General features: G+C 38.0%; 1 protein-coding gene across 1 annotated transcript in view; it reads right to left on the bottom strand.

Annotated features, from left to right (window-relative positions):
* LOC306883681 (testican-1-like) overlaps positions 1-11,481 on the bottom strand; it is a 259,044-nt gene extending 247,563 nt beyond the window's left edge. The window contains exons 1-2 of the mRNA XM_079439077.1: positions 11,304-11,481; positions 10,786-10,935 (exon numbers count right to left, since the gene is read on the bottom strand). Of these exons, the coding sequence (XP_079295203.1) occupies positions 10,786-10,935 (150 nt within the window). The 5' untranslated portion in view covers positions 11,304-11,481. The remainder of the gene's footprint in view (positions 1-10,785; positions 10,936-11,303) is intronic.
* Between the last annotated feature and the right edge of the window lie 2,480 nt (positions 11,482-13,961).

Raw genomic sequence — 13,961 nt, 5'->3', positions numbered from 1 at the left:
GAGCATAAGTATTGGGACAGTTGAACATAAGGCAGATATAAAAGATTAAAAGCTATTATTTAGTTGAAGATCCCTTGCGCACAATCACTGTAGTGAGTCTGTGACCCACAGACATCACCAGACTCTTGGTCTCATCCTTTGAAATACTTTTCCCAGCCTTTAATGCAGCCAATTCCAATTGTTGCTTGTTTTGGGGAGTTTCTGCCGTTACTCTCCTCTCCAGCTGGTGAAATTCATGTTCAATCGGATTTAAATCTGGAGATTGACTTGGGCAATCGAAGACTTTCCATTTATTTGCCCTTATAAATTCCTTGACTGAACTGGCAGGGTGTTTTGGGTCATTGTCCTGATGCAATATGAAGCACTTCCCAATGAATCTGGTGGCATTTTCTTGAATATTGGTAGGCAAGATGGTTTTGTAACCTTCCAAATTCATTCTGCTACTGTCATCATACATTAAGTCATCAGTAAAGTTGAGAGGGCCTGTTCCAGAGGCAGCCATGCATGCCCATGCCACGACATCACCTCCACCATATTTTACAGATGAGGCTGTATTCTTGGGATCATTGCAGTTCCCTTTTTTCTCCACATTTTTGCTTCCCATCACTTAGATAAAGGTTCATCTTTGTCTCATCGGTCCAGAAACACAGTTCCAAAACTTCTGGCTCACCTTTGTGCTTTTTTGCAAACTCTAATTTTGCCTTTCTATTTTTGGTGCTGGTCAGAGGTTTGCATCTTGCTGTGTAGCATCTGTAATTCTGTGTCAAAGTCTCCTGAGGACAGTAGATTGTCAGAGCATCACCCCAGCTTTCTGGAAGTTGTTGGTGATTTTAGAGACACGTCTTTTAGGATTCATTTTCACAGCTTTTATGATTTGTCTGTCATCAACTACTGTTGCTTTCTCAGCCGATCAGGTAGTTGTTGGTTGCTGGTGGTTTCCAAACTCTTGATTTCTCCATGCCCTTTGTTTTTGCTAGAGTTCTAATTGACTTCCTCTTTTCTTTTAGCATCCAAATTGCTTGCTTTTCTTTCAAAGTCAGCTCCCTCGTCTTCATCCTGGTTTGTGTGTGTCATCATCGAATGCAAGATTCAGAATACAGAATAATGGATATAACTGATACGACACATTCCCTGCTTTTAATATCTGAAGAATTAATGCAACAGGACACAGCCGATCACGTAGAAAGACCTGAGAGGCAACTGTTTCAATACTTATGCTCACATCAGATAGAGAGATGAAACTCTAAAAGTGCTGAACTTCTTAGCTGGTAAAACATCTGTATTGAATCACCCAATAATAAAATGTGAAATTCTGTAGTTTTGTCTCATATTCATCTTTTAATCATATTTGTAAATGTATTGACTACAAAAGTGTAGAAAATACCGAGATTATATACCGTATACTGCAAATCAGCAAAAAAATACAGAGATATGAATTGTGTATATGTAAGCTTTTTTACCATGCCTACTGAATCTGATTGTGAATCTAACAGACAAACAGCCAGATGGACAGAAAGAAAGTGATAGTATGACAGACAGGGACACAGATTCTGTGTCTTAAAACCTACTTTGCTGCCAACCTTAATCTTTTGTGTATCATAGGTACATCTGAGCCCACCTGTGATTTTGACATTTTATCAACATAGGCTTCCATAGAATGGAAATGACTAAAAAGTTCCAAACTCCGTCTTTCTCTCTTCAGAACTAAAATCTGTCCTTGCAGCTCTCTCACTCTTTCACTTCATCCCTCTGTTTTCATCATGCACACATTCACAGAACATGCTCATCACAGTCATCATAGTCCCAGCTGTGAGCACTCAGTGTAATACCGTCTGTCAGCACACACACACACACACACACACACACACACGCACTGATCATTCCCGTGGGTTGACACACCTGCCTCTCTTACAGTCATGTTCCCTCAGCAATTCTGTTCAGGTTTTCTGCCCAGTCTAATGAATTAACAAATCAATAGAAACAGCCACACATGCACATACACACACACACACACACACACACTTACCAAAGGTAGAAGGAACCAAATATAAAATAGCATAGCTAGATGCAAAAACAAACACACGCATATGTCTGGATCTGGATGCATAACCCTTCTAATGACGGCAGAAAACAGTCAGCGATATGGCAGCTGATTTAGGCAGGTGTGTGTGTGTGTGCATGTTTATGTGGTGTATGAGGACACAAATTTGTATAATGACATGGGTATGACAGAGGTATTACAATATGAAGGTGGTTTATGAGGACACTGCCTATGTCCCCGTAATTCAAAAGGCTTAAAAAACATACTAAATTGTGTTTTTTTGAAAATCTAAAAATGCACAAAGTCTCCTGTGAGGGCTAAGTTTAGGTGTAGGGTTGGTGTAGGGCAATAGCACACACAGTTTGTTCAGTATAAAAACCATTACGCCTATGGAGAGTCCCCATAAACCACAAAAACCAACATGCGTGTGTGTGTGTGTGTGTGTGTGTGTGTGTGTGTGTGTGTGTTGCAGGGCTGATTTCATGGCTGGCGGAGCACAGGGTCAGGATGTGTCAAAGAAAGTGAATGAGAACAAGAGAGAGAGAGAGACAGAGAGAGAGAAGGGGGAAGGGAAGTCAGACGTAGGACAAAGGAGATGATGTCAGAAAAGGGCTCCACGTCGGCTCCTTAAACCTGCTGGTCCTCAACCAGGAACCAGTAACATCAGAAAGCAGAGAGCAGGTCGGTAACTTAAAACCACAAATAAACTCAAACCCCTCTCATTATAAACAGCCAATCTGAATACATTTAAGTGCTCGACACTTTGCATAGAGGTACAGCGCGATTTGCTTTGTCGACCGGCACTCAATTCCTATTTTTATCATACAGTAAATCTATTCAACTGAATTAAAACTTATTTACAAATTTCATGCTTGTGAATGGTTTACTATTCGCTGGGATTAAATTAAGAATGCAATTCCTGAATTTAAATTGAGGCAGTAAACAGAATGCTGTTTGTATTTGAATGCAAGTACAATTATAATATGATATTCAAATAAATTGTTATAACTGCAATAAAACAATAGAAAAAGATCAAATGATAGATAGAATAAAACAATACAACAACAAATCAAATGATATAACAATAAATAGAAAAATGGGTGGGTGGATGGATGGAACAATACAATAAATCAACTGATAGAATGATAAACAGAACGATGGATGGATGGATAGACAGAACAATCAAACAATACAACAATAAATCAAACAACAAACCAACAGAATGATGGATGGATGCATTGATGGATGGAACGAAACAACGATAAACAGAACAATACAACAACAAAAAATCAAATGATAGAACAATAAACAGAAGGATGGATGGATGGAACAATAGATGGAATGATAGAACAATAAAACAATACAACAATAAATCAAACAACAGAAGGATAAACAGAATGATGGATGGATGGAAGGATGGAACAATAGAAATGATAAACAGAACAACAAAACAATTCAACAATAAATCAAACAATACAAAGAAGGATGGATGGAACAAAAGAAAGATACAATGATAAACAGAACAGCATAAATCAAACAATAGAAGGATGGATGGATGGATGGATGGATGGATGGATGGATATGATGGAATAATACTTCATTTCCTAGAATGCGTTGCCTATGTTAAACTAAAATTGTAATTGACTGTTCGCAAAGAGCTTGATTGACAGGCGATCAGACGAATCATAACACCAAATCCACCATCTTGTCTGACTGCTATGATCGAAAACTAAAAATAAATGAAATTTTCTACCTATTAGATTGTTTTATTAATGTCTACACTTACCCCAACCCTAAGCAATAATGCAAAAACTGTAGTGCAAAGTAATTATTACTGTAAGTGTGACAAAACATATGCTATATTGATGTGCGCATGCTCAGGAGCTGCAGCTGTATCCCAACCACAAATCAGTCAAGAGAGTTGATTAACTTCAGTGGACAAACTTAAATAAGGTTGAAATAACATACATTCTGATGTCCATTAATGTTCATTTCATGCTTTTAAGTAAATATGAAAAGACGATCGGTTCACGTGCCACTTTAACTGAGGCAATACAGTGATCTGTCATTAAAGGTGCACGAAGCGATTTTTGCCAAAGGATGTTGATATTTGAAAGCACCAAAACAAACACGCCATACCCCAACACCTCGCCTCTATTTTGAAATCTCCGCCTCACACGTACATACGCAACGATAATCATGGAAACAATTGAAGGTGACATACAAGCATATTCAAACAAAAGCCAACACGGATAAGTTGTGTGAAACGAAACAAAATCAACGTTACTCACCTATCAAGAAGAAACAACGTAACCTCTGCGTCCAATTCCATCCCTTCACGCTCCTTGAGTTCTCTCCACCGCTGGAAAGCTGCTCCAATATTTACATGGGTCCTACCTCTTGCCTGATCGTAAACCCTTTTTTTAATGTTTTGTTTCTCTGATATTTTATCTGCCATTTCTCTCTATCTATAGTCGATCTGCTAATATCCGTCCTGTGCACTCAAACTGAGCGCTCTCTTCTCTCTGTCATTACAAGACATGCCCCCTTACTGCTGATTGGCTACAAGTGTTTTGGGACTTGGTCCGACGCTGTGGTCAAAAGCATTTTTCAAAAATCACTTAGTGCACCTTTAAAGAACCAAAAAACTGTATTGATTGTTTGAATTTCTCTAAAAATGACTAAATTTTAAAGGTGAGAGTTCTGAGACATTGTTTTATACCAGAAGTAACCTGCTCTGTCTTGTCTGTCAGTGTGTTGTCAGTTTCCTCTTTGCTCTGCTATGTATTTTTCACTGCGTGAGAACATGATGTGCAGCGTGAGAAGTGGCATTGTTTGTCGGAGATAGGCAGATCTTTGCGAACGGTCAATTCAGTAAATTTCTCTTCCTGTCATTTCAATTCAAATTTCAATCCAACCCCCTGTGAGTTAAGGCCAGTTCAACTCAAATTCCAAATAATGAACTGAAACAGAAATAATTCCTCAATTCTGAATTTTGCCCCATGCTGGCACCTTACTACCGGTATTCAGAGGGCAGGTTATGTAGTCAGCTGGGTCATTATTCATCTCTGAAGTGACTGGAAATGCAGAGAAATGACCTGAGAGAGGTTCACAGATCCTCTGCACTGACGTCAGCACTATTTCCTTTGAAAAGGAGCAACAGAAAGCAAAACTGAACCAGAAAGAGAAAAACCAAAACTCTTAAGACTCCGAATCCCAGTGATTACAGTAAATCACAAGCCGCCTTTCCTCTGGAGAACAATAGAGCATCAACAAAATCAAAATTTCCAGCCTCTCCTCTGCTGTCCTCAGCGCTCCTCTCGTTTAGACGGTGAGCAGTTTCTCAGTAATGAGGCTCATTTACATGGCAGTCACAGCGGCCCCAGAGGATCCATACCACACACACACACACATATACACAAGGTCTCTCTCATGATTGTACCCTGTGAGTTCTCTCAAAAATTACTTAAAAGGACACAGAATCAAAAAAAAATTGAACTGTACAGTCAGTATAACGCCTCCTGAATTTGTACTTTTCAAATGATCAAATGATGGTCAGATTTCTGACATCCAAATGCAGCTGTTTTTAACTCTGGCAAACAATTGATTTTTGCATTCAAAACTCACTTTAATGATAACTTTATGAATCCCATACACCTAAATCAATGGCAAAATAACATTTCCTTCCTTTAACAACACAACGCTACACAGCACAAACCTAAAGCATTTTATTAATGAGATTTTAAGACTGTTCACATACAGTCTTTCCTGCTGTAACCTCACCTCTACTGTCCAACCACATCCAATTCAGACCCATCAGCCTTTAGCAAGGATAGTCAGTCCTTCACTCCTGAAGAAACAACTTGACAAGGTCAATTTCCTTTCCTGCGGTGATGTGTTTCCTGTTGAAACAGGAAGTTTGGGCAGAACATATTGCGAGATGACTCATGAAAAATATTTGTTCAGTTTTCCCAGAGGAGAAAGACTGAATTTTTAATGTATAAATCTGCTGCAAGTTAATCTTGTCAATTTATGAACACACTAGCATACAAATTAACTCAAAGCTACAGACACTGACTGGTCTTAAAAAAGTAAAGGTTACGATTAGAAGCAAAACAGCCTTATGCTGAATGAAACGCCATGAGCTTCATCGTTCTTTTGCAAATCATCTTTGTACTGGTGTTTCAAAAAACTGAGGAGAGCTTCATTTGTCTTCTGTTAACAAACATCACCTTGAACCAAATGAGTGCTGCAATGATGATGCATTTTTGTAGGCCAACCTGGGAGTTTGCATAACCCTGGTCCCCTCAACAATAATCCAATAGGATTTTACCATTGGCTTCTGGATTACTGCAGAAAATAAACTCTGCGACCAACAAAAGTTTTATTCCTATTAGTGCTTAACGATTAATACGATTAATAGCATCCAAAATGTTTACAGAGGTCAACAGAGATCAAAGCTTGATCTAGCTCAGGACTGTTTTGGTTATCATAACCCTATAAGGTATTTTAAGACATTGTTGTGAATAAAATAGTTTTTCCAACGCGTCTTATCACTTCCCTTTATTTTGTTTCTTATCCATATTGGGGGCAGTTGTGGCCTAATGGACAGAGAGTCAGACTTGTAACCCGAATGTCGGGGGCAGGAATTGTTGGTGGGGGGAGTGAATAACCAGCGCTCTCTCCACCTTCAACACCACGACTGAGGTGAGACCCTTGAGCAAGGCACCAGACCCCCAACTGCTCCCTGGGCCCCGCAACATTGGCTGCCCACTGCTCCAGGTGTGTGCACTGCTGTGTGTGCGCACTTGGTGGATTAAATGCAGAGCACAAATTCAGAGTATGGGTCATTTGGGTCAAGTATGGCCACACGTCACTTCACTTTCACTTTCATCCATATGACTTACAAAAGTCTGTTAGGCAGAATAATGTGTCATTCAGTTACTTTTTCATGTAGCTAATTAAATTGTGAGAGAGTGTCTCTGTCTATCATCTCATTTTGTGTGCCAAATATATCTATTTATATAATGAATTGGTAACGGTTTACAATAAGGTATCATTTGTTAAGATTGGTTAATGTATCAGTTAAAAAGAATGAAAAATGAACAACACATTTATTACATTTATGTATTAATCTTTGTTAATGTTGGTTAATAAAAGTACAGTTGTTCATTGTTTGTTCATGTTAGTTCACAGTGCATTTACCAATGTTAAAAAACACAACTTGTGATTTTTATAAATGCATTAGTAAATGCCGAAATTAACATTAACTAAGATTAATAAATGCTGTAGAAGTATTGTTCATTTTTAGTTCATGTTAACTAATGAACCTTATTGTAAAGTGTTACCAATTAATTGTATAATAATTGAAATTACATAAGATTTTCTAAAGCTGAAGTGATCTTTATGTTAGAATATGTATAACTTTAGTATTTTAACTAATTGCAAAAGCTGAATAATCAAAGTCTAATGATTAATCAGTGAAATAATCAATGATTAGTTGATTAATCGTTCTAATAATCGTTAGATTAATCAATGATCAAAATAATCATTTGTTGCAGCCCTACTCAAAAAGTTAATTGATGGATTTAAGTCATGTGGATTATTGTGACGGCTCTCGTTCTGACCGCACCTATTGGGCCTTATTCATGAAACTTGCGTAAATATATGAGTAAATTCTGAGTATTTTGTGCGTAAAACAGACGTTCCCGAAAACTCTCCTCTGGATTCACAAATGCTTCGTAAACGTCCGAATTGATAGTTAAACGTGTATGTTAATGAATTCCAATCATTTGTAAATAGGGTGCTCGTGCACGCTCGTACACAATTAGCATAATCCCCGCCTATGAATTACAGCTACGCAAATTGCGTGTCCAGGAACGCAGTGGAATATTCTTGTCTACTTTCTCAGATTTGACTCCAGTATATTGCATAAATGCAAAAAAGACTAATAGGCCATATGCCTAACAATAAATATTCAATAGCGTGTCCACCAAAGAGTTTTTAGCCAGCTGAAAAAATGTCAGGCGCTCTTCTTAAAATGACCAGCTGGTGGTGCTTGAAAACATTTTGGTGGCACAGCGTTTTTCGAGACGCTTTAGTTGCTATGATTTGGAATATCCACGGCAGCAACGTATTACTAGCATCTCATTTTTAAGAATGTTACTAAATATAAAAAAGCAGTAAGCAGTAATATGGACTTCTCCATTGTTGTAGGCAGTCGTTGTACAAGTATGATGGTTATGGTTGGTCACTATTTGTTCCACCCGTCCTCTATTTACGGCTGGGTAAAAAGAACACAGAACATTTTACGTACCATTTACACATGGTAGGAAGCAGGTGTAGGCCTACATTTTTTTCGTACCAACTAACATTTTGAAAATACGAACATTTTCATGAATTCGAAAACGATTTATACAAAACTTAATTCTGCTAGTATTTAATGAATGAGGCCCATTTACTGCAGAGGACCTATTGCTGAGCAAGTTTATGCTAAAAGTGAATGGAAAAACAATCCTGAATCAAACCTGCTCAGCCAAAGCACTGCATTAGACAGGCCTACACACTTTTCCCAACGACCTTTAAAACAACCACTAATTTCAGGATTCAGACTATTACTGGAACAGAAAGCCTTTCAAGATGTGCGTTTTTTTAGAACTGCAGTTGAGACCAATACAATTAATAATTATAATTCAACCTCCTGTAGTGCATCAATAATAATTCACAATAATTTAAATTCACCTTAAATTCAATTTCTTCACCCATTGAGAGTTTTATAATACAACTTTTGCTCTTATATAAAGTGAATCTGGCTTTGTACTGATGCCAGATGTCATTTGTTATGAAAAGCCTGATTTTTTGCTGTGTCCTCCAAATAAAAAGTGCCTTTAATGACATGAAGTGCCTTTAATTTGTACAGTATTTAATTTACCGGCTTATCTAAAAATACCATTACCAGATGGCTATGTAATACATTAACCATTTGCACATTGATTTTTCAGCAGAAAATGCCTACATTGTGATCTACACATACCAAGATGTAAGATGTCGGTCATTCCGCCCACCCATAATGATTTTTCCAATATTGGCGGCTGTTCAGTGTGAACCATATGAGCGCAAGTGTGTGTGTGTGTGTGTGTTCGTTTATGTGCTAATGTCCTTGTCACCTTCCTTTTCAAAGCGTCTCTCACTGCATCAGCATTCATAATATCACCTCTCATTAACACAGAAAAATTACTGACACAGAGTGAAAGGCAGAGATAAAGAATGAGAGGAGAGAGAGATGTAGCGAAAGAGAGAGAGACATGAAGAGACTCTTCATTTCACCTCCTGCAATCACTTCATCCATATAAAGAGCCTCCGAATCTCACTCTCATATGGATCCCACAGCTGAGACCCTCCGAACACACTTATGGACAGGTGCTTCGTTCCAGATCTCAGTCTCTCCAGTGTGGATTACACAACACATGCACGCTACGCACAGGCTGTGTCCCAATTGGCATACTTTGACTGCATTCTAAAGCTATGCACATCACTGCTGAAGTGTACGGCAGTATTGGGACTCACTACAACAAGACTGTAACCACATATTCAGGATTTAGGAACCAAATGGCCTCTTTTATGAATCTGATATTGAAAACCTACAAAATCGGATTTCTCTGTGTTTAATGTGGATATTATGGAAGCACATTTCTGCCATGGGATAAAAAAAAAAAAGATAATTGTGACTTTTTCATCTCACAATTCAAAATTTATTTTATTTTGGGTTACTTACAATTAAGTTTTTTCCCTCTCTATGTAATAAAATGAATGGTAATAGCAACTTTTTATCTTACAATACTTTATATTATTGAAATTATGACATTTTTCTCATGTCACAATTCTTACTTTCTTGCAATTCTGAATTTATTTCTCACAATTCTAAGAAATAAATGTGCCATAGAGATTTGCAAGAAAAAAAAAATCTTTTTTTTTTTTTTCATAGTTTATGGCCCTGATAAAAAAATCATAAAATAAGTACAGTTTACCCACAACTAACAACTTTCTTGATACCTACAGCACTAGCATACATTTGAAAAGCTCTCAGTTCCCGGCTTTTTTTTTCATTTTTCTTCTTTTTTTTCATTTTTCATTTTTTCAAATCTAACAGCTCTCATGCTATTATGTGCTCAGACATCATTTGACCTACTGGCGTTTGCATACTATATAGTAGATAAGTGTGCATATTCTTCCTATTCCATTTCTTGACAGGTTGTGAGTAATATATTCACTTAAAATGCACACAAATACTATCTACCAGTAATTTTAAGATTGCATTAGTATGTAGTCATAGTAGGAACAGTATACAAATGTAAATACAGCCAAACACAGACAAGCTCATACCCATATCCATTGTTTTGAGCTGCATTATAAACACTAAATAACCCTGGTGTATCCCTAAAATACACCTTTTGACATTTTAGATTTTAATTAACAAACTATGTTGCCAATTTATGAAGCTTTTGGCTTGTAGCAAAGCCAACAAAATAATGTTCAGTAAGCTTTGCTGTTCTTCAGGGGATATTTAGAGAAATTCCAAGCAGGCTAACAAAACACAAAGACCTTTCTGTGACTTTTATTTCTAAATTAAGCTAATTATAATGACCACAAAACCTTTGAGGGGACATTTGGTCCCTATATAGAAAGCAACACACACACACACACAAGTGTCCCAGCAGCAGAAGGAAATGCAGCGAAAAACTCACGTCGCGGAATTTGTTCCAGTATTTGCTCTTGTCGTACTGGGACACGGTGCTCATCCACTTTTCATTGTCCAGCGGGTCTCCGTCACTGCTGCCGGTAACGGACACCGTCAGAACCACCAGAGACACGAACAGACCGAGACTCAGCATCATCTGGAGGAGAGAGAGAGAGAGAGAGAGAAAGGAGAGCAGGTGAAATCAGGAGCTTGAGGTACTTGAGGTAAAGACGCCTTTTTGAGTTTGAGAGGACTTCGTTTTAAACACGCCCAATACATTAAATATGAAAAAACTCACTGTCTGATTCTTATCCAATAAACAACTCCAGAGCCTCACTGGAAGTGCGCGGATTATTTCTGGATTATAAATCCGCTGAATATGTCCATCTGATATGATTAATCGTCCCTGAGGAGAAAATCTGATAACGGACTTTAACGGTCGCTCTTTTGAGCGCGAGCTCCGCTGGCGTCTGCGTTAATTGGCTTCATTTGAGACAGACGTTATTCATCGTTAGCTTCACTCACCTCAAGACGGGACGGTTCTCTGCTCCCGAGCGGGTGACTGGAGACCGAGCGGGACCGTAAAGTATCCGAGACACGGGAGAGAGAGTGAGTGAGTTTCCTCAGATCCTCGCAGCTGCTGCACTGAACGGGAGAAACGGACCCGTGTAACGGAACGGTGAGCGACTCCGCCCACTTTCCATCTCTCCCTCTTCTCCACACTGAGCGACGCCACACATGATAATCACGTGACACAAGCTCCAATGACTAAACCAAACGCAGCTGTTAAAATGATCAAAACCTTTGTATTTATATCATATGTAGGTTGCAGTTTTATCGCGTCGCTCACACATAAACTGCGTCCCAAATGGCGCACTATGCACTTATGCACTATGAACTCAACCATGTAGTGTATGAATTTTATAAGGTTATTTTGTCATTAGTAATCGGATGATAGCCCCTTCCCCTTCGCGACAGTTGAGTGCATGAAGTGTCCAACATGCCACACTTCTTTAAGTGCATCATTTAAAGTGCACGTTTTCTTTTTGATATTTTCAGTGTGCACCAAAGACTATAGAATAGGCTGCCTTAAAGCACTCCTCGCACTATTTATACTACAAAACGTCATACAATAGTGCATAAGTGTGCGATTTGGGACGCACTAAGTCTTTCAGTCTCAGAAATGATGTAAAAGGTTGAGGTGTGCTGGAGGAAATACGCAGGTGTTGACTTTAAGCTGTGAAACATCCAGTGTTGTGCGGAGGGAATCAATACACGCTCCCTGATCACTCCTAACAAATTAAACCCAGCCTCGGTTTTCATTTGGAATCAGCCTGTAATGGCTCTGAACTGTCCACTGCAGTGCATTCAGCTGCGGGGAGAGAGAGTGATGGGAATATTGGCTCATTTTTAATTAAAGAGAATAAATAAATCAATAGATTAAGCTCATTAGTAAACATAACGCGCAAGACGGATATTTGTAGGTGTTCCCCAATGAGGGAGCTGTCCGTTCAGCACCACAACACCACTGCACTTACACCAGCTTTGTGCTGCAAAGAAGCCGCTTCTGATGCGTGTATACACCTTATTTTGCCAGCGGAAGTAGGCTACACTGTTTTTCTTGAATGTGCGACGTTTCCGACTGGTAGAAGAATAACAAAGTGCTGTAAATGGTAAATTTGCGCTACATCTTGATAATATATTAAAATATATGATAAACGCTATTTGGAATTATAAACATAAGGGATTAAAATAACTAATCCAGCAATCAGGAAGTTCTCTCAAAGTTATAAACTAACATTATTCTGATATCGTTTACAGAACATTCTTTAAAATTATCTGGGCTGCGTTTCCCAAAATCATCTTAAGCTTAAATTGATGGTAGCTCCATTGGTTTCAATGGGTCTGTGATGTAGGCTACTTAAACTCACGATGCTTTTGGGAAACGCAGCCATGGTTTTTAATAACGTTCTTAAAATGTAAGCACAAAAACATTATTTCTATAGATTATGGAATGTTTTTGGTTGGATGTTTCGGTTTATGGAACATTTAAAAGTAACATTCGCATAGTGTTTGTAAAAAAAATAATAAATAATATTGAACGTTCCCTAAATATTGACTTTACCGTTCACAAAAACCACTAAAAAACTAGCTAAAAACGTTTTGAATGTTCAGAGAAAGTTACATTTTCATAACATAACCCACAAAATGATTAATGCAGAAATAATGTGTTGAGACTCATTCCACAAAATTGGGTGCCTTTTCAAAACTATAAAAGGTTTAAATCATTCCATTCCAATAAAACCAACATAATATAACGAAGTGATAAAAAGAGGAGACACTTACTTTTCCTTGAAGAGTTCATAGCTTGAAAGGATGGTGGTAATATAGCTGTTTCATATGTATTTATTTATTTATTTTTATTCAATATGGTACTGTATGATAGCAGGGCTGACATATACACACACACACACACACACACACGTTGGTTTTTGTGGTTTATGGGGACTCTCCATAGGCGTAATGGTTTTTATACTGAACAAACTGTGTGTGCTATTGCCCTACACCAACCCTACACCTAAACTTAGCCCTCACAGGAGACTTTGTGCATTTTTAGATTTTCAAAAAAACACCATTTAGTATGTTTTTTAAGACTTTTGAATTACGGGGACATAGGCAGTGTCCTCATAAACCACGTTCATATTGTAATACCTCTGTCATACCCATGTCATTATACAAATTTGTGTCCTCATAAACCACATAAACATGCGCACGCACGCACACACACACACAAAACAAATAAAAATGCCTATTGCTTAAACTAAACCGCATCAGAGCCACCTCTGAGGTAGATAAGAGCTGTATTAATCTGGCTTTTATGCAGCATTGAATCTGTACACAGCCTTAACTCACTTGTGTAAAGACAATTTAGAGAGCTCTACTTTAATACATTATGCTAGACATTTTAAAACAACTTTATGCAATATAATTGATCAACTAATGCATTGTAAAGGAACTAATGACAGCTGTGTGTGCAGTAGTGCATGAGCACTACAGTCACACAAACTCAAAGTCTTGTTGTGACTGGTTAAATGTTTGTACTGGTGGTAAATAAAAGGTTGACGGTTCTAATCTTGTAGTGGCTGATTCATGAGTTGTCATCATTAAAACACTGAATGTCTT

The sequence above is a fragment of the Barbus barbus genome, assembly GCF_936440315.1.
Source record: "Barbus barbus genome assembly, chromosome: 17".
Taxonomy (NCBI): Eukaryota; Metazoa; Chordata; class Actinopteri; order Cypriniformes; family Cyprinidae; genus Barbus; species Barbus barbus.
This window is presented reverse-complemented; position numbering and strand designations above follow the sequence as displayed.